The sequence below is a fragment of the Haplochromis burtoni genome, unplaced genomic scaffold, assembly GCF_018398535.1.
Source record: "Haplochromis burtoni strain Fernald_Lab_line unplaced genomic scaffold, NCSU_Asbu1 Contig_47, whole genome shotgun sequence".
Taxonomy (NCBI): Eukaryota; Metazoa; Chordata; class Actinopteri; order Cichliformes; family Cichlidae; genus Haplochromis; species Haplochromis burtoni.
Window position 1 is genome coordinate 45,986 of NW_024582408.1, and position 19,495 is coordinate 65,480.

At 38.9% G+C, this 19,495-nt stretch overlaps 4 protein-coding genes across 5 annotated transcripts in view; 1 reads left to right on the forward strand and 3 right to left on the reverse strand.

Moving 5' to 3' along the window:
* Window positions 1-2,656: 2,656 nt before the first annotated feature.
* On the reverse strand, window positions 2,657-7,994 carry si:ch211-51e12.7 (uncharacterized protein LOC336335 homolog). The gene is made up of 6 exons (XM_005951130.2): window positions 7,866-7,994; window positions 5,691-5,770; window positions 4,890-5,039; window positions 4,520-4,657; window positions 4,275-4,400; window positions 2,657-3,789 (listed from the first exon to the last, which is right to left on the reverse strand). Exons 2-6 carry the CDS (start codon window positions 5,768-5,770, stop codon window positions 3,699-3,701), a joined length of 585 nt encoding a protein of 194 aa, XP_005951192.1. The 5' UTR covers window positions 7,866-7,994; the 3' UTR covers window positions 2,657-3,698.
* Window positions 7,995-8,115: 121 nt separating this feature from the next.
* Window positions 8,116-10,313, reverse strand: msgn1 (mesogenin 1). Its single transcript, XM_005951124.3, has one exon. It carries the CDS (start codon window positions 9,003-9,005, stop codon window positions 8,541-8,543), a length of 465 nt encoding a protein of 154 aa, XP_005951186.1. The 5' UTR covers window positions 9,006-10,313; the 3' UTR covers window positions 8,116-8,540.
* Window positions 10,314-10,437: 124 nt separating this feature from the next.
* LOC102299167 (GEN1 Holliday junction 5' flap endonuclease) lies at window positions 10,438-17,625 on the reverse strand. The gene is made up of 13 exons (XM_014330650.2): window positions 17,157-17,625; window positions 16,872-17,070; window positions 16,062-16,238; window positions 15,808-15,918; window positions 15,643-15,716; window positions 15,462-15,547; window positions 15,162-15,312; window positions 15,043-15,079; window positions 14,876-14,956; window positions 14,664-14,794; window positions 14,500-14,561; window positions 12,451-12,600; window positions 10,438-12,065 (listed from the first exon to the last, which is right to left on the reverse strand). Exons 1-13 carry the CDS (start codon window positions 17,315-17,317, stop codon window positions 10,822-10,824), a joined length of 2,664 nt encoding a protein of 887 aa, XP_014186136.1. The 5' UTR covers window positions 17,318-17,625; the 3' UTR covers window positions 10,438-10,821.
* A 44-nt stretch (window positions 17,626-17,669) lies between these two features.
* ppil6 (peptidylprolyl isomerase (cyclophilin)-like 6) overlaps window positions 17,670-19,495 on the forward strand; it is a 9,881-nt gene continuing 8,055 nt past the window's right edge. The window contains exons 1-2 of one of the 2 annotated variants that reach the window (XM_042220325.1): window positions 17,670-17,773; window positions 17,903-17,998. In XM_042220325.1, coding sequence (XP_042076259.1) covers window positions 17,747-17,773; window positions 17,903-17,998 — 123 coding nt within the window. In that variant the 5' untranslated portion in view covers window positions 17,670-17,746. Of the gene's footprint in view, window positions 17,825-17,902; window positions 17,999-19,495 lie in introns of both variants that reach the window. The other variant, XM_005951126.2, reaches the window with a different exon arrangement.

Genomic DNA, 19,495 nt, shown 5'->3' on the forward strand with positions numbered 1-19,495 from the left:
ACCTCATTTTATTTTACGTGTATTCATCGTATGGTTACTTTCAAAAGGACAAAGTGGAGGTGTTTAATCGTTTATGTTGTAGAGGAGTTAAGTGTCAACTAATTCAAGTTCACTGGAGGGATCTTTTTTGCTTGCTAGTTTTGTTGGCCTTTTCATTTTGAAATCTATCCTGTCTGTTAAAACCTGGCCACACAGGAATCTCAATCATTTAGCAAGCACTCAAGTAGGTTCAGACAGGCTTTATCAAATTCTAGATGAATTTCAGCTAATCGAACTATTGCATCTATACCTTCCTGAAATCATTTTTGTATGCTGTTTAAAAAAAAAAAAAAGTCTAAATACTTAAGTATGATTGCCAGTAGCTTATACTGCTTCTAATGGCTCTAATCGCTGAATGTTTCTTGAAATATAGTCCCTTAAATGTAAACAGTGGATGATAGTGACTTAGAAAGTGATGCAACAGTGGTGAGAAAGTCCTGTAAATCTGTAAATGTAGCATCCTCCAGCTACCACTGGTTCAGTTTACACAACAACAGTGCTTAAAGTTTTTTCACCACCACAGCTGTCCTAAATTAACAGTGTTGATAGTTACCAAAATCTCTGTTTCTCTACTGGATAATCATCAAAATCATATTTTAAATGCTGAACTATAATTTGTTTAATTAAATTATTTTATTTAATTTCTGACTTCTTATAAATCCTGTGTGAAAATGTGGCTGAAATTTGGGTATAAAAACACTGTTATATAAATAATATAATTTTTAGTTTGAAATAAGTTTTTGACAAATTAAAAAAAAAAAAAAAATTATTTTGTTTTTAATGATAAGTGGTCTGATAAATTATCTGTTGTAGCTAAATTACCAAGAAGCTAAATTAAAGTGCTGTGTGCAGATAAAAAAAAATAGATCTTTAATTCTACCACTTTAAAATTTGTTATAATATAAACCACTGATAAATTCTATAAATTATATTCCAACTATAAATGAACTAAAATGGCTTTTTGTTGGTCAAAAAGATAAAAAGTCTGACAGCCTTCCTCTGTGACCCAGCAGGGGGAAAAATATTGTGCTGAACACTGAAGAGTGTAAAATGTCTACTGGCCTCCTGAACCAAAGCATTGTTAATCTGTGGGTCGTTCCATCGCTTCTCAGTACATAGTCTAACCTGTGATATCAGCACAAATGTTACCGTTACAGCTAACAGGGGCTTCACATGTCCAATAAGGTGTGGAAGTGAGCTAGAATGCACCATCCACATTAGCCTGGAAGTAGTTAAATGAAACATCTCGATTTCCTGAGTAGAAGACTACGCGCTATATATCAAGCATGCCATTTTCCCCATCACGGTACAGATGCACCTCCAAACCCACAAATCCTCTAAAATCTCACCACTCCCCAGTATGACTCTGAAGTTGCTCCACCTTGAGGTCCTGAAAGAGAGAATCTCCTTGTTTTGGAGAGGAAGGGGTTTAGGGATTAAGACACAAGAGGAGGCTCACCTTTTCAAGTGATGTGCCGAACCTCAGGTGTCACGCCGCTGGTGAAGGAGGGGAGAGATGTGAGGGAGGGCCTGGGTTCCTTGGGGCCCGGGAGGTTAACTGTACTGTGTGCCCCCCCCCCCTTCAGGAGACAACAACAGTCAGTCTGTTATAATCAACTAAAGGGAGAAACTGGGACTTCAGAGGCTGATGTAGCAAAATGTAGTCAAAAGTGTTGAAGAAATGGAAAAAGACAGGAAGAGAAAGGGGGCAGGATGCAACACCTGGCTGTGGCTATTTACTTATCACCTCTCCTTGCACGTGTACCTATATTCAAGCAACGTGTGGTTCCTTGTTTATCTAGAAAAAATTATTTTCTTCAGATGGTTGCACCTTTGCTTTTAGCTTTAAAAATTCAGCTGGCCTTAATCACCACACTACGGATAAACTGTAAAACCGAAGACCCTCTTAAGTCATTATATCCCAATTTGAGCAAATGTGTGCACATTGTAAACCCACATCTATTGTTATTATTATTTTTATTAAATATAAAAAGGTGGAACTATTTCATGCATGCAAGCAATTAATTAGATTTGAAATTATACAAGAGTACAGGAGATAAGATAAATAGATTTGACTGAAAAAAACAAAACAAACTCTAGAAGGTTTTCTGAGCCAGCTGTCCCCTTTGAAACGGGGTCAGCATCTTTTAGAAACAGAATAAATAAGTTATAATTCTTGGTCATATCAGAGTGTCTGTTCAGATGATGTCCTCCTTTTAGACATGCTACCACTCATTTTAAACTGAGAGATGTCTTGTATGTGGAGCGGCTCCGTGTCCTCCAATCAATTTTACACTGGTAGCTACAAGGCCGTAAACCTTTACTATAAGTACAATTCATTGTTTAGTTTTACATTTTTTAAGCCATAAATTAATTGAAGCCCTCAGTCTACAGAATTCAGTGAGATCTAAAGTGAACATCAAGATTTCCTGGTCCTCCAGATAGTTAAAAACTAAAGCAAAACTATTAATTACACGAATCAAATGTTCACTTTAAAGTATCACATAAATAAATGTAAGCTCACACTTACAATGCAGTTCATTCTGTTTCACAGAGACGTTGTAGTCGGTAATAACAACTCTCAGACTTGTTTGTGAACAAATAAAAAAAGAAGAAGTTGAGTTTATTTTTTTGTTGTTTTATTATTTTGTTCTTTCACGTCTATCTCTTGACGGTTCTCAAAACACATTCACAGTTTCACAAGTTATGTTAATTACAATGAATATAAAATAGTAACACTTAAAAAAAAAACACAGTAAAGAGTAACTTCTTATCATTAACTGGAGCAAATATGAATGGAATTTGCTCTAATAAGAAACCTAGTATATATGTGTGTGTGTATATATATATATATATCTATATCTATATATCAGTATGCTATTCATTTATAATGCTTTTTTGTCATCACACAATAGATCGCTGGAGACAAACATGAATGTTCCAAACAGCAATACTCATAACTTAAAATACCTGCACATTAAAAGATATATAATATGAAATTAAATACTCATTAATACTCGACAAGCTGGATAAAGACTTGTAAAACGTGTCAAACAATAATTAGTGCACTGTTTAGTGAGGTTATGAATACATAACCATATCCATGTAGCATGAGGAAAGATTAGGGAGGTCCAAGGTGGACCAAACTAATAAACAGTAGTGTTTGAGGGCTGCTGTGCACTCCTTCCCCTCCCTTTTAAAATTTTTCCCTCTACCCCCACCTTCAGAAATACAGTGTCACCCCATTTGTTAACCTTTATTCATTAGGGGTCAGGAAAAAGGCTCACAGGGCGACTGTAACAAGAAACACAGAACATTTAATTTTGGAGAACAAACTCGTTTTAACAACTTCTGTTAAAATACGAACAGTATTTATAGGTAACAGAACTTGGGAATCCCTTTACATTATTCGGTTATAAATCGTTTTTAATTCGTCCTCAGTTGCCCTTTAGTCATTTTCACATTTTTCTTTGCCAGTGGACAATACCAACAACCAAACATGTCGGCACAGAGTATTTCTTGAGATACTCAAAAGATAACTCAGACTTTTATTTTTTTTATATAAACACATCATTCGGGGGGCATTTCATTCACTGCACGACTACAGGGCCTCTTCTACATTAACAGCTGCTTAGTTATAGTTTTTAGAGCAGGCTGTATTAAAAGCGTCGGCCACCAGGGGGGCCTGGCCACCTCTGGCCTCTGCCAGGTGGGGGGTGAGGCGGAGGAGAGACCGGTCCATTGTGGTAGCTGTGTAAAAGGATAAAATCACACATTGGATTCTTGGCTTTGGCCAATAGGGGGCACACTCTGATAAGAGCAGCCATCTGAACGACTCTAGTTTAAGGCGGGGGAACTGAGATCCCCTCTGCTCTGCACCTTTGAACTTGCAAAATACAGCTTCATGTTTCATGCACTATTTAAGAGTTTAGCTTAAAAAAATAACTTCACTTTACATTTGCTACAGTAGAAAACTATTAAAGCAAAAATGCTTCTTTTTGACACAGAGCTATCAAAAAATTGAAAAGAATTTAACTATAAGCAGGCTGAAGAGAAAGGGACAGAAAAGACTGTGCATTAGTGTCACAAACCTCTGTGCTTTTGCTGCATCTCAGATCTCAAAGAAAAATTCTCAGATTCTCTAAATTTAACAATCTGGTTACCGTGCACACAAAGCACAGAGATTTGTGACATTTTAAGCTTAAGCATGATATGAATATTAAAACACCGCTTACCCTCGTGGGCCTCGCGGACGGAAGGGACGCAGAGGTCCAGGGGGTGGCATGCCACGGCCTCGAGGGTGTGGCGGACGCCCTCTGAAACCAGGATGACCTGGAGGAGGGGGTGGAGGGGGTCCATGCCTGTAGAGGAAGAACATTTTCAGGCAGTAAGGAATAAGACATTTGAAAGTGACAGGTCAGCTCTAGCTATGCGCTTTGTGGGTGTCTGTGCATATTATGTGCCTGAATGAGGCGTTTACCTGGGCATGGGTGGAAAGGGGCCTCTGAGGTGCATAGGAGGAGGTGGGGGAGGGGGAAGAGGAGGGCCCATGCCCATAGGTCCAGCCCTACCTCGAGGACCTCTGAGGTCAGGGTAAGGACGCATCCTCCCCATTCCTCTGCAAGGGAAGAAGGTGCAGCATAATTTATCTAAATTGACACATGTAATGGATCAAAACTTAAGTATGTAAAATGCATCTAAATACAGAAATACTCAATAGTGGCTGTCTATAAGCATTTCCTTTTTATGTTTACCAATTGAAAATATGTGTTTAGAAACGAACCAAGTTATAAAACTTACATATTACAGAATATCAACACTGTGCGTGTGTCAGACATCAATAAAAGTACCTCATGGGCCCAAATCCATTCATGGCTCCATCCTTTACTCGACCCCTTCCAGGTCCTGGTGGCCCAAAGCCTTTCATCATGCCCCGCCCACCACGCATGCCACCTCTACTCATACGCCCCCCTCGCCCACGGCCTTTGGCCCCACGACCCCTGAAGGAAAATAACAAAGGGAAAACTGACACTGTCCTTCTAGTTCAGGTTCAGTCTTGTTAAGCTGTAACAAAAAAAATTAAATTAAATTTAAAAAAAACACTGACGCACTTTAAATTTTTTATATCTAATCTTGCATAAAACCACAAGAGTTGTCATGTTGTCAAATAGTAAGGCATTTAGACTACATAAATAGATATGGGTGTGAAGAGATGCATCTTTAAATCATTATAAAGGAAATCTGCAGGACCTGATTAAGTATTAGTAGAAAACTACTACATTAATTACTGTGACTTGCTGTGGTGAAATTAAAAATCTCCTGGAGATCAAAGAACAAGAAAAACACGTATGCATCCATTAAAATTTACAACAGAGTCCAGGTTGAAGATTTACTGTGAAATCTATTACAATCATTTAACACCAGGCTAAAAAAAGTTAAGCTTTTACAGATTATATCTGTGACACAGTACGACCTCTCTCAGTTGCTGCCACTATAGGACAAAACAGTAAACTATTAATAGCATGACCTTGCCATGACAGTTTCCTATAGACATATCTGAAAGATGAAGCAGGAAAAAAAAGACCTAAACTCGAATAACCAGCATGTGTACACAAATGAAACAGAAGACTGTAACAGACAGCAGGACAGACCTGGATTTGAGTTGGATTACATGTTTCTCTGAGTCATCCATGGAAGTTTCTGTGACTCTCTCTTCTGTGTCCGTGTCCATCTGAAACAATCCCAAGTCAATAGTTATGTGCAGAAGATCAGCAGTAATAAGCACTAGATTCATACTTGTACCTGTACAAAACATAATGATATAGATATAGACAATGAACACCATCATGAACAGAAGAGCTGCGTTCAAACATACTATTTTTTAAGTGTTTATTATGTAATGCTGGAAACTGCACTGCAATGTCTTTGATTTGTATTCTAATATACTGAGAGGCACTTCATTTTCTGCATTCTGGTGATTTTCTTGCACTAATTTGTATGTTGTCTGCATAAATTACACAGGAAATGCCTTTAATCAATTTATTTCTTCAAGACTAATAAAACAGAACAATAAAGCACTAGAAGATAACTGTATATATGAAGTGATATAACGCAGTCAGGCTCCCTGGTATTCTGTTTCACTTTTAAATGATTACTCTCCACTTTCCTCGTGTTTGTGTGCTGCTGAATCAGCACAAATACAGGCAGGATTTACTCGCCTATCCTTCCTTTGGATTGCTCTGTTCCAGTTTTGAGTCTGTGTGTAATTGCCTGGCAAGTTTGTGTAATTGCGTTTTATTAACAGGCTGATTAAATACTCATGTGGCACCTCTTCAGCTCTCTTAAAAATTAAATCACGTCATACATTTTTATATCCTGGACTTTAATAGCTTAAATATATTTCAACAAGACATCTGCTCATGTTTGCTCATTCTAAAGAATCAGCCTGCTGAAAGCTAAAAGATCTAACGCATTACCTTAAGATTAGTTAACCACTACCAACCCCGGGTTATAAACAATAGGCTCAAAACCTCCAAACAGGAGTAATTACAGTCCTGTGTTATTTTTATTTTTGGAGGAGGGTGGGGGCTATCAAAAAGATCAGAATACATCAGAAGAGATCAGAATTTACTATGATACAAAGGCAATCTTGTTACACAGAAATTCTATAATAAAGATGTGCACCAAAACCTCCTCATGGTTGCTGGGTGGATAAAACTTAACCACACTGACAAAGACTAACACCGAGGACATGTCCCGTTTAATTTACCTGTATTTTTTACTTCATTAGTCTTACATAATAAACACAAAACGGAACATATTTTTACATTTTTCTTTAAGTCTAGTTAATATTATTACCCTTTCTCTTAACTTTATTTTGTCACACCCACTTTTAGTCAATGCAATAAATTTGATCACTGAATAATTTTATGCCTAATAAAGTCTACAGCTAAATCTCCCGAGAGTTATTTCCATTAGTTTATTATCCTCATTTTGCAATAATGAGGGATGAGTCGCTCATTCTACACCCACCTAAACATCCATTTAAGCCAGGATGTAGACGGAAAGTACACTGTTCTGCTTATAATTTATTATATAGAGAGATTTGTATGTAACAGGTCCAATGGCTGAGCCACATACTTAAAATGTTTAATGGCCATGAACATGGCATGAAGCACACTCGTTCATACGTACATTTTACAGTGATATTTTGAAGACAGAAAGCCTGCAAAGCCAAAGGCACGTCGAGCGTCATGGAAACAATTTTATCCCGATCCTAGGAGGCGGCTGAGGTTGTGTGAGCTTTTAAATATCAAGCTAGCAGCAGCGGCAGAGGGGGTTGGGGACGACCTGTGCGACAAATACAGTTCGAGCCTCTAATAATACTTCTTAATACCCCTCATGAATAGTAGCAAATAGTGAGCCCAGCCGGCTAAAATATACACGTAAAGCCATAAAGGGCCCCGTCTAATTCCTGGAACTTCCAGGGCAGGTATGACAGAATTACGCTATGTTGCAATTTTTTTAAAGAACAGTCTAATATAAACAAATTTCAAAGACACATTTAATGATATTTTCCTAATTGAAAATATAAACAGAATAAACTTCAGTGACAAGCGTGGGATTAAGTAAAACGTTAGTCATCCAAGAAAGGGGCGTTTCTGTAGATTTTTTTTACGCTTCTGGAATGACTTACTTCAAATCGGTGACGCCGGTGAGGTAGATTAAAAAATGATACGGTTTTTGTGATTCCTAAAAAAAAAGAAGAAAAAAAATAGAAAAATAAAAAATATAGATATATACAAAATTTCTAGCAACTCTCGTACCTTCGATGGGCTTTGAAATGGCGGCTTAAACAGACATCCCAGGTTGGGATTTCTTTGTGAAGAGACGCTCGCTTTCAAAGTCACGCCCACAAGGAATAAATGTTTAAACTTGATTGGTTCATTGGTACCGTCATTTAGGCCAAGGTTCGCTTTCTGGGATTCTGATTGGTTGACTCGGCTAACGTGCTTCCAATGGTCTCCAGCCTTGAAAGTGGTTCAGTAATTAAACGGGCCACACGTTCAACACATTACACACGTTTATTGAAGATTGAGGGGAAAAGCATGACTGTAGAACTCATTTGGATTAAAACAGCCGATGAATGCAGAACATTTAGCAGAATACAAATCGACCTGTTTTAGTATTTGAGAAAAATACAAAATTCACACAGCAAAACGTTACCAATTCTCTTAAATTCTAAAAAATATAAAAAACAGGAGGGTAAAAGTATGAATCAAGTACGACGACTCTTCTCCAAATTCTGTCAACATAAACACTGAGTTCATAATTCCAACAAAAGTATGCCTCATATACAGAAAATATCTGGCAAGTGCAAGTAAAGTAAACAATATGTACATCATAACTGTTAAAAGAAATAAGAGGAAAGTATTAAAATGAGTATTAAACAGATAAGGAAACTAAACGAAATGTCCAAATACGGTCCATTTTCAGTGCATTTACGTGCGACTCAGGAGGTCTGCAAGCTTGTTGATGTATTCAATGGTGTATTTGAGCGTCTGTATCTTGGTCAGGGGCTGCCCTCTTTTGCTGTAGTCCGGCGGCAGGTAGTCCCGAAGCTGGTGCAAAGCCTCTGCGAGGCTCCTCATCCGCATCTTCTCCCGCTCGCTGGCCTTCATGCGTCTTTTGGTGGACATCTTTGGCTTGCCTTGCCTTTGCGCCGGTGGTGCAGTCACTTCTCGGCTCGTGAAGGTGAAGGAGAAGTCTTTGATCTCCCGATGCTGGTTGGAGTAGCACATCTCCGGTGAAGAGCACACTGACTCTCTCTGTGACTCAGGTGAAGTGGGCTGAGGTGACTCTTGGTTTTCCCCAAAGGCGCTCTCATGGCACTTCCACTCAGACAATATTTCAGCTGTAACCACATCCAGGTTCATGTTGGATATCCAAGCAGCGACGGATGGCATTCAGGGTTTCGGCAGGGAGAGTGTGTGAAAGTGATTTGGCCAAAGTGGTTTTATACAGAAGCTGATCTCCGGAGGTTTAAAGATTCACAGCTGTAGCGACAAAAGTTCAAAGAAACTCGCAAGTGCCAAAATGCGACCTTCCCGGAGGACATGGTTCGTTAGTCTATCACTGGGGTGTGAATAAGGCTAAATAGAGGGATAATGTGATAGAAAGAAAAATAATTAGATTCCTTTACACTTTAAAGTCTCCCTGACGACAATTATCAGTTTGATGTGATTTGTCTAATGAAGGATGCTGCTTCACCTGGGATCTTCACGCTTCTCAGGCAAAGCAAGCTTGCTTGTGTCTTCAGTGTGAACGTTAACATAAATAAATAAAGACCAGAACTTTGGAAAAAGATAAACTTGCAGAGCCAAACTCTTTATCCTGTCTGGAAATTCCTAAAAGTGACTGTCCAAATCCCACTAACTCTACTTTACCACACCAACTGGACATGAAAAACTAATATTTTATGTCCTAAGCTTTTGTTCTAATAATAATATAAAACAAATAAGATTAAAGAGCCAGTGTTATAGGACAGAGTTGTTATTTGGGCAGAGGATGCAGCTGTCACCAAGCTCCTGCCAGACCTTTCATGTCTGAAAAGGTGTGAGGCCTCACTCCGGATCAAGGGGACCAACTCTGGTGGGTTGTAAAAATCCAATGGCTCAGCCTCCTCCGTGCCTCCTGTCAGCTGCAGGGTCTCCTCCCTGCAGCTCTGTCAAACAGCGGTGGGAGAAAATGAGCACATGTGGTGCCATCAGTGAGTATTTAACACTCTGCTTATCCAAAACCTCCTTCTGGTGCATTAAAATTAAACGTCATTCTTCATTAGTATTAAATATGTTAAACTTTATTTGTGCACAGTGGTCTCCTCTGTTTTAGAGAAAGCTTCATTCACAGTAAGCTTATGGGAAAATCTATTTACGTTTCTTGGTTAACAGGTTCGTATATAAAACATTAAAAGACTGAAAATGTAACTCAAAGATATTAGAATCATAATTGTGAGACAATGAAAAGCAGACATTTTTAATATTAATAATTAATATGCTCAATATTGAGTCATTTTCTCAGAAGTTTGAGTTAGTAAGGTGAAACTTTGAAATAATAACCAGTAACTGACTTAAGGATGAAAACAATGTGGGGGTTTTTTTTGGGGTTTTTTCCAATGGCGGAAACAAGCTTCCATACTCAAGTCATATTCTGTTGAGTGTTTTTAATTCATTAAAATTTCTGGTTATTATCTCAAAAATTGACCTTACTGTATCAAACATCTGAGAAAATAACATGAAATTTCAAGTTGTTATGTTGGAATTTTGAGAAAATATCCAGAAATTTGGGGATTACTATCTTAAAATTTCAGGTTATTATCACAAAATTTTGGATTATGGATGGGAATTTTTTTTTTTTTTTTAGTGACAGAAAAAGTTTCTGCTGAGTGTGGTTTTACATTTATTATGGAAGCTTGTTTCTGCCACTGGAAAGTCAAAAATTTGGATTACCATCTCAAAATTTCAACTTCCTGACTCAAACGTAGGAGAAAATAACTTGAAATATCCCATTATTAATTTGAAATTTTGAGATAACCTGAAATCTTGACTTATATACTGTAAAAGGTTTTTGGATTTTTTTTCAGTGGCAACAAAAAAAAACAAAAGCTTTCATATCTAATATTTGAGCTTGTGTTACAAGTGTTTCCAAAGTCCAGAGTAAACTTTCAGTGTTAAAAGAGCAACAGCTTACATGTTTTTGTCCTTTGTCGTGTAACCACACTGATTACTTCTGAAATTTCAGCCTCAGTCTCTCTGCCAGTGGCAGCGGACTCTCACTACAAATTACAGAGTCGTCGCTCTCTGACACGGTGATGGGTGAGGCTGGAGTGGGAAGGAACACGTTGGCACCCACATCAGCTGCCGGGACATCCTGGCAGTTGTTTTCAGTTGATACAGGTGTGCTGTTATTTTCAAAATGTTTGCTCTGAGGTTTTTGTCTTGCTAAATGAAGGCTCCGAGCGGGTTTTGCAGTTGGTTGGGTCAATGCGTGTGAAGCAACTGGTTTCAGAGGGAAGTCTGAAACAAAGCTGCCTTTGAGTTTGTGTTTAGGTTTTGTTTTTGTCCGTCTTTGAGGCCCACACTTCTGGTTCTCCACGTCACTGTCCTCGCTGGATAAACGAACGCTCATACACACACTCTTTTTGGTGGTCTGTGGCATGCTCTCGTCCTTCTTGTCACTTGTACCTGGGTTAGAGTGGCACCTCTGTGGTGGGACAACCAATGACTCAATAGCTGTCCTGACAAATTTATATTTGTGTGGCGGCTTTTTGGAGTCGTTAAATGTGTCTTTGGCTTTACTTTGAGCCGGGGCACCTGGCTTTTCTATCTGGGTTTTTTCTGCACGTGCTTCATTTTTCTTAACAGCAGATCCTTTGCTAACCCCACTGGAAATGTGTCCACTGGGTTTTGACTTGACTGCATCATTGCATACCTGATTCACGATTTTGGCTGTATTCTTCATGAGCACCCGCTCCCTTAGAGGACACTCTGAGTAACAGAGCTCTGGAGCAGATCTGGAGTCTACTGGTTTGACATCAGGTGAGATTTTCTGCTCCGTTTTTTGACTCTCTGTTTCACTGTCTGTGGTTTTATTTAGCTCTGGACCAGTGGAGTGGCTGGCAGCTGCTTGTTGGGATGGAGAGGATGTGAAGGACAAAGCATCCCAGTCGATATCACTCAGGTGTAGCGCTTCAATTACAGCAGAGACAGAAGGTGAAGCAACTGGCTCAGAGTCAGCACGAGACAGAGGAGTATTGGGGCGATCATCTTTTCCTCTTTCATTCTGCTTATGGTTCACCGGTGTGCCCAAAATCACAACCTCTGGTTCATCTGTGCTTGCCAACGTAGGGAGCAGCTTTGGCTGTTGAGTCATAGAATTCGATGAAGAGGAACTCTGAAGAGTCATCTGAGCCAAGAGGTCTGATAAACCATCCGAGGGCTTCTCCTTTTTACTTTTTGGCTTCTTTTCTGTAAAAGAAGACACGTTATCAGAAGATTATCTGGATTAGTTTCCTGTTAATCCTAATACTTTTTCAGTGTCTGTGCCTAGTTTTCCTGCAAACTAGGAATTAAATCTAGATAGCAGTGATGATTTGTGTGTTCAAAGCTCAGTTTGTATAAAATGAAAACAGAGCCTATGAGATTGCTGAATCAAGGCCTCTGCTGTGAACCAGCTACATTTGTATGTGTCCCAGCTGCTTTAATAAACAGTGTTGAGACGCAAGTTTAAGATGCAAGTGTCCTTGATCGGGATGGCCGTGTCATAGCAGAGACATGTGCTTTAATGATGTAAAGCACATAGCTAAAATGGACTTTGTGCATTTAAAGTGGATATCATAAATCTCTGTCTTACTCTTTGTCTTGTTCTCTTCAGCCAGAGCTTTGTGTCTGAGGTAGGTCTCCACCAGCTCAGGGAAGGCCACACGAAACAGAGACTCCTCCTCCACCGTCCTCACCTCACGCTGTTCCTCTGCAGGCCGATCCTCAGGAAACACAAAATGTTCTGCAGAACAGACATCAACATCAGCTCCAACTTCTCACACTGAAGTATTTAAACTCCTCAAACTTTTCATATTTTTTGCCTTAAAAAGTGAGTAATAAATTCAAATATCTAAATGTCCATTAATGTCCTGTTCACTGATCATTGCAGTTCTCAGCACTTTTGTTCTTGTTATTAAAGCACCAGGAAGTAGAAATTTTGAGAGACTATGTCCTTGTGAAATTAAGCTATTTTTAGATTAATATGCAACTTATTTACATATTATTTACTTATTTTAAACCATGACAAAATTATCAGATGATAATACAGTTAGCTGAAAAAAAAAAAGTAGTTATGACAGTTTTTGTAGTTTTGCTTACGTACGCCACCACATTGTTTTAAATCAAACAATCAAGATGTGATTGTAGAGACGACTTTCAGCTTAAATTCAAGAAGCTGTACAAAAATCCTGTAGTGTCAGTCGCTTTTATGCACAGTTCCATGTTTTAAGAAGTTCAAAATGAACTGAACAAATTTATCACTTAAATGATGATTGTTTTGAATACTTTGGTAAAATCCTTTGCAGTCAATGAATGGCTGTTTCCTCCCTTGAGATGCTCTGCTAGGCACCGTCTGAATATCCAATTTCTTTGCCTATTGTTCACCAACCTTTTGGGTTGCTTTTGCACTATGCTTTGGGTCATTATCGATTTGAATTGTGAAGCACTGTCTGATCCACTTTGCAGCATTTGGCCAAATCCTACATCTATCAGCAGTCACATCATCAATAAACATTTGTAAATTAGTTACACCGGCAGCCATACAAGCCCATGTCATAACATTACCTCCACCATGCTTGACAGATGATCTGATGTACTTTGGATACTTAGCCATTTTTTCTTTCTCTTCTCGTAATCCTGGTACAAGTTAATCTTGGTTTTATGTCTAATGTCTAATTTGGCCCTCTTGTTCTTGAGTGTAACTAGTAGGTTGCACGTTGTTAATGATCCCTCTATATCCATTCATGAAGGTGCCTCTTGATTGTAGACCATGTTTTGGAGTTGTTTTTCTTAGCCATGGAAATGAGTCTGTCATGATGTACTTTAGCTGTCTTCTGTGGTCTTGCAGTCCTTTTGGTGTTGCTGAGCTGATCAGTTCACTAATTATTTTTAAGATCACACCAGATTTTAGATTTGGCCATGCCTAAATATTTTGCAAACTCTCTAATAGGTTTATTTTGCTGAGATCTTTTAGTTTGTTTTGTTTTGGTCTAATGATGGCTTTATCTGGGATAAAAACCTCTGTCACATTAAACATTTGGAGCTCCCTGGTGTGGCAACCCCTTGTGAGGAAGGAGCAGTTGGCTTCCTTCACTTACACTGGCATCTCTTTTGTGGCTCATATTGAGAGTTGCAGTGAAAAGCTAAAAAATACACGTTGAACACTTGGAATACACTCCAGATCCTTTATTTGCTTAATTTGTCGGGACGGGCCTTACCCAGCCATCAAACTGCCTGTCAGTTAACAAAATTACCAGATTTTGAGCCTCTCGGAGGCCCGTGCATAAAAACACCTTCCTCTGATGTAGAACAATCTAAGTTAGCTGAGATTTTCTGAGGCCACTCACATCAGACGGGCTTGTTAGTTAAGGGGGCTTTAATATGACAGATTTCCCAGCTCAGGGAGGAAGCCACTTTAGCACCTAGTGCCTGTTGTGACTGATCTGTCACCTCTGAACCCCACCTCACAGCCAGTCACTAACAGACGACTCGGTGACGAGCACCCTACACCCCAACCTCCACTAAACACAGTACTCCTGTCACTCAAATCAGCTTTTTATTCTTGAGTGTCACTTTTCTTCCCCTTCTATTGTATGCTGTGAGTAAATTATACTTTTTTCCCCATCATGGGATTTAAACTGACCTGGTGTTCTCCAGATGACTTCAAAGCAAGCAACGCCATTCCTCACTCTTGGTTTAAATATTCTTTAGCATGAAAAAAAGGTTGAAAGTTAAGGATGTAAAGCTGTTATAATAACAATATCATAAAAGTGATAACTTATCTGACATTAAAAACTGCAACACTACCGGATGGGCTCAACTTGGCAGGACATGTCTGTTCCATATTTTCGGTTCATCAGCTCAGCGTAGGTCATCAACACTAGCACCTTTTCGCTGGTGTAGTGCTTCGGCCACTCCATCTTATCATAGGTGAATTTCTAAAGACACAAAACGTAAATGTTTACACGCAGCCCGCCGAACAGATGACCTTACACTTAATAATTTACAAACCCATTAACCTGGATCAGCAGCATATTCGGCTTCCTCCTCTTAAAATGTGACACAGGCTTATCTTTGGAAACCAGAAACTCACGAATGATCTGCAAGACATGGTTTAAGCATTAAAAATTACTCCAATTATTTGTCAAGTTATAATAAAAAATAAAAAAGAAAGATCAAAATGTACCTCAGTGAAAGGGAAATGCTGACTCGCCAGTGTTTTCCTGCAAAAAAGAACTTGTCTGTTTAGTTTAATAGTTACTAAATAGCAGAAAATCAGCTTTGACATTCTGAATTGCCATTCACCTCCTGATGTTTGCCTCAAAAGACAAGGCCTGGCGAGTCTGTTCGTAGCGGTGCCAGTCACACGGACACAGGTAATCGAAATCCTGAGGCTGACAGAAGCGATTACTGCCGCAGAGCACACATCCGTGGGACTCGTGAGTCTTAGCTGATCCTGATAATGAAAGAATAACAGTCAGTAAGGGGTCTCAGAAGCTGAAATCTCTCACATACTTGCATGTTTTGACGTGACAGTTTAAAAGGCTTTAAAATAGCCACAGGATCAGGAGTGGAGGTCAGAGTTCAAAGCAGGGCACCACTCACCAGGATGTCGACACAAGTTGCAGTGAGGAACCTTCTTTACACCTCCTTCAAACACTTCTATGGTCTCTTCATTCCACTGGATGAACCTGTAGTTATCAGAAAGAACACGAACACAACTTTTAACTTGGGCTACGCAGAGAGAAACTGCTTAGCTACATTCACGTGTGTTTGTGTTTTCTACCTCTGTAGGAGTGTTTGTCCTTTCAGCGTCTGAATGAGCCTCAGAGCCTGCTCTTTGCCAACACCTGGTATGCCCTTATGGAAACAGGAAAGCATTCAGTAAACAAAAAGCATTGATACTACAGATTTTCCTTTAGCCGATTTCAGATTAAGGTGTCTTCACTACCTTGGGAATATAATCACAGCCAAGGAGAATGGCCAGACCGACAAGATTCTCTCTGGACAGATTTAAGTCTGTTTGCACTCGAGAAGTCTGGTAACAGTCCACCTGAGGGTCCTGCAGTATAAAATACACGTAGGTCAGTGAATGATAGCTTCAAGGCTGCAGGATTTCTAAACCATCTGTAGCGTATTTACACAAGTAACTGCATCTTATTACTCCAAAGAGGTTTTTCTTAAGATTAACTTCCACAGACATACTTTACTGTTCATGTTGAAGTTCCTGTACACAGTACGGGCTCCATACAAGAAAGCGTCTCCATCGTTAGTGATGCAGCCGTCCACCAGGCCCTGTGAGTCCAGGTAGGCACACATGGCCTCAGCCTCTCCAGCAGCTGTCACCCAAGGTACACCCAGGTAGTCCAACATCTCTGCACACTACAGAGGGAGTACAAAGAGATGTAAGGCCACTGGAGGTAACAATTACAAATGAGAAATTTATCCCAGGAGTTCAAATATTTGATTTTTATTTACAACTTAACCATGAAAAGGTAAATAAAAATATTGTTGCCTGACAAAACCCCCCCACAATTTGTCATAAAATTTTCAAATAGACTTTCATATTTTCAAGTAAATTTGCCAGTTATTTCCTATAGGTGTAATATAAAAATGTTTCTGTACATGTTTATTGTTGTTTTTTCTTTATTTCTCAAAAATCTAACTTTTTTCTCGAAACTTCTAAATCTGACCTTAATTCTTGCCAGTTTGCCATTTTTGTCCTTATAACTTCATGTTGTTCCTCCAAATTTAAAAATTTCTTTGACATTTTTTTATTTTCTTCTTTTATGGAATTTATATGGTTTTCTCTAAGTTTGACCATTTTTTTCTAGTAAAATGGTGGTTTCTCATCATTGTTTTTATATTTATCATTTTACATTTTTCTCTAAACTTGACAGATCTTGCTTTTTCATCTAAATTGTACCGTCTTAAAAAAATGCCGTCGTAGCAAGCTGAAAAGTGGGCAGAGATAACCACAGACGTTTTCTTTTGAGCAGGAGATTACAGACCTACCTCTCTCAGCACGGCTTTAAAGCGCCCCCTGCTGGTGCCTGTTGCAAACTTCGGAGCAGTGCTCTTCTTGAAGCCTCCATATCTTGTTTCTGTCCTCTTGTTCATGGTTTCTGCTTTAATTTTTGGAGCCTCTCCTTCCATAACAAACACGAGTTTCACCCCCATCAGTGTGAGGGACGATACCCTGAAAAATAAATTCCTGGACACAGCGTGGAGTAAGAAAAGCTTTTAAATTTATAGTTACTTGGAAGCAACATCGCGATGAGTTTATTATGGGGACATTACCTCAGATGGGGCTTCGTGACTCTCCCCATCATTGCTTGGACGTGCTGGGCTTCGCACACCCACAAACTCAGGTCGACTGCCAGCGTCTTTCCACTCAAACTGTACAGAGGCACCGACTCACGAACCGGCTCCACGATAGACCACAAATCCTGAACGCCCATATTTACACACAATTGGATTTTAAACAATTAAAAACGGAGAAATGTATTTTAAAACCCCCAATGGTACAACAACAAAAACTGTACAGCAAGTCGGAGTTTTCGAACTGTGGCGCCATTGGGCCGCGTCCCATTTTGTTAAAGGTCTACGTACTAACACTGCCTTGTTTCTGCATTAATTGGCTTTGCTCTGAAAACAAAGTGGATGAGAGGTTTACATTTCATCTACAAGGTGATAGTCGTTATATTTATTAACAGATTAATTTAGCTTTAAATAAACAATAAATTATGAAGGACAAAGTAGCAATGAAGGAAACAGTCCACAGAGTCGGTCGAAACCCGGCGGGCTAAATAAGACGTCATATTAAAGCGCCTTCAAATCCTCGTTGCTATGGATACGAGGCACCGTTTACTGTCGCTCTCTTTTCAACCATGGACTCAAAAATACTCATTGAAATTGTGGGTGTGTTTAAAGACTGCAGTTTCCACGTTGCTAAAAGCATCGCCGAGGTAAACTAACGCTTTTTCTGGTTTAATTTCACCTAACCTGTTGACCTTTCACCCGTATCTGTCCACTCTGCTCAACAGGGACTAAAACTGCAGTTTCCTACGGCGTTTCTGGATCCAGAAATTAGGCCACTTTTTGAATTTGAGTGGCACGGGTATCTCTGCGACAAGAAGAAGGTATGTAACAAAATGTTTTTTGCTTTGTAAAAACTGGTAAAAACTAAAACTTAAACCTGCCCCTTGATAAATACTTTCCCTGATAATAATAATAATGATAATGATAATGATAATAAGATGCTAAACCAAACACTGAAATTAATTTTAAAAAATTAAAAAGAAAGTAACACTAGGCGTTCTAGATGCATAATCTTTGAGGTTATATTTGTCTTGAGCAACCAAACATTTCTTGGCTCCTTAAGCCTGATCCCGCCAGAGGTTTCTTCCTGTTACAATGGTGCTTTTCTTTCCCACTGTCGCCAAGTTCTATGTATGTGATCTGAAATGCAAGCAGATGAGGTGCTGTGGCAAAATCCTAAAAGGAGCAGCTGAAAGAAGAATGAGCTCAAAGATCAAATTCTTGGACATTTTTAATAGATTCAACTATTTTTTCCATCTGTGCATCAAAATTGTTGATTAGTTTCTCTTAATTTCATCTTACTCATAGATAACTCAAAAGTTTGAGATAATAACCTGAAATTATTATCATACACAGCAGGCAGGATTTAACATAAGGTATTTAATGGTGGATTGAAAACAAAAGCCAAACAGAATTTGACAGGGAACACACGATGGAGGGCAACAGACATCAGAACAAGGACAAAGGGAAGACTGAAGCAATACATACACAAAAACACAGACACAGAGAACAATCGGGGAAGTGGAAACAGCTGAGAAATTAGACACGGGGAGCAATGATGGTCAGGGTGCATTCCAAAAGCCCTTCCTATCTCTTTTTCCTAACATCATCAAGGTCAAGAAAAGGTGGGGTAGGAGAACTGATAAGAGAAGAGCAGTGCTATGAGAAAAAGGAAAATTAAAGCAAGATTTACTCATGTCTGCACCATGCAGAGCTGTCTTCTGATGTTACAAAGCTGCTGGAGCTACTCAAGTGGCACAAAGTCCACTTTGTGACTGAAAGTTGTAAACAGGAATATTTTTGCGGCTGGCCTTTATTGTATATGTATGTGTAGAAATTTCACTTTCTGGAGGAGAATATTTAAACAAGTCATGTAAATGTGATTCACAAAATCTGCAGCACACAATATATGGAAAAATTGCACAACATACAACACCTGGGCATGTTGTGGTTTTGATTGTTGTTATAAGTAGGGTTTATTTTTTAGGAAGGAGAGATGTTATCCAAACAAGTGCGTAATCAGTGCTTTGCATTAACGCAAAGCTGTGAGCGCAATGTCAAAGTTCTTTGTCCTTGAACTCTTCACTCAGTCCTCATACTGAGGATTCAATAATAATAACAACAACGCATTGTATTTATGGAGAGCTTTAGAAATACTTAAAGACACTTTACAAGCAATTAAATACGAAAATTACAGTATGGATAAAATAAAGCAGTTAGAAAGAAATCATAGAATTAAAACTCAAAGCATAATAAAATGTGCAATTCACTTGTATTTTTTTTAAATTTTTATTCCTATTTATTCTATTTATCCCCTT

What these genes read in the sequence shown, in the direction of transcription:
- msgn1 (XM_005951124.3), bottom strand. Translation starts at nt 9,005, where the DNA reads ATGCCATCCGTCGCTGCTTGGATATCCAACATGAACCTGGATGTGGTT.
- LOC102299167 (XM_014330650.2), bottom strand. Translation starts at nt 17,317, where the DNA reads ATGGGCGTTCAGGATTTGTGGTCTATCGTGGAGCCGGTTCGTGAGTCG. An exon ending in GCTGTGATTATATTCCCAAG is followed by an intron (nt 15,717 to 15,807) that starts GTAGTGAAGACA and finishes TGTTTCCATAAG; the next exon opens with GGCATACCAGGTGTTGGCAA. An exon ending in GGACAAACACTCCTACAGAG is followed by an intron (nt 15,548 to 15,642) that starts GTAGAAAACACA and finishes TGATAACTACAG; the next exon opens with GTTCATCCAGTGGAATGAAG.
- si:ch211-51e12.7 (XM_005951130.2), bottom strand. Translation starts at nt 5,770, where the DNA reads ATGGACACGGACACAGAAGAGAGAGTCACAGAAACTTCCATGGATGAC. An exon ending in GTAATCCAACTCAAATCCAG is followed by an intron (nt 5,040 to 5,690) that starts GTCTGTCCTGCT and finishes ATTTTCCTTCAG; the next exon opens with GGGTCGTGGGGCCAAAGGCC. An exon ending in CCCTTTCCACCCATGCCCAG is followed by an intron (nt 4,401 to 4,519) that starts GTAAACGCCTCA and finishes CTTCCTCTACAG; the next exon opens with GCATGGACCCCCTCCACCCC.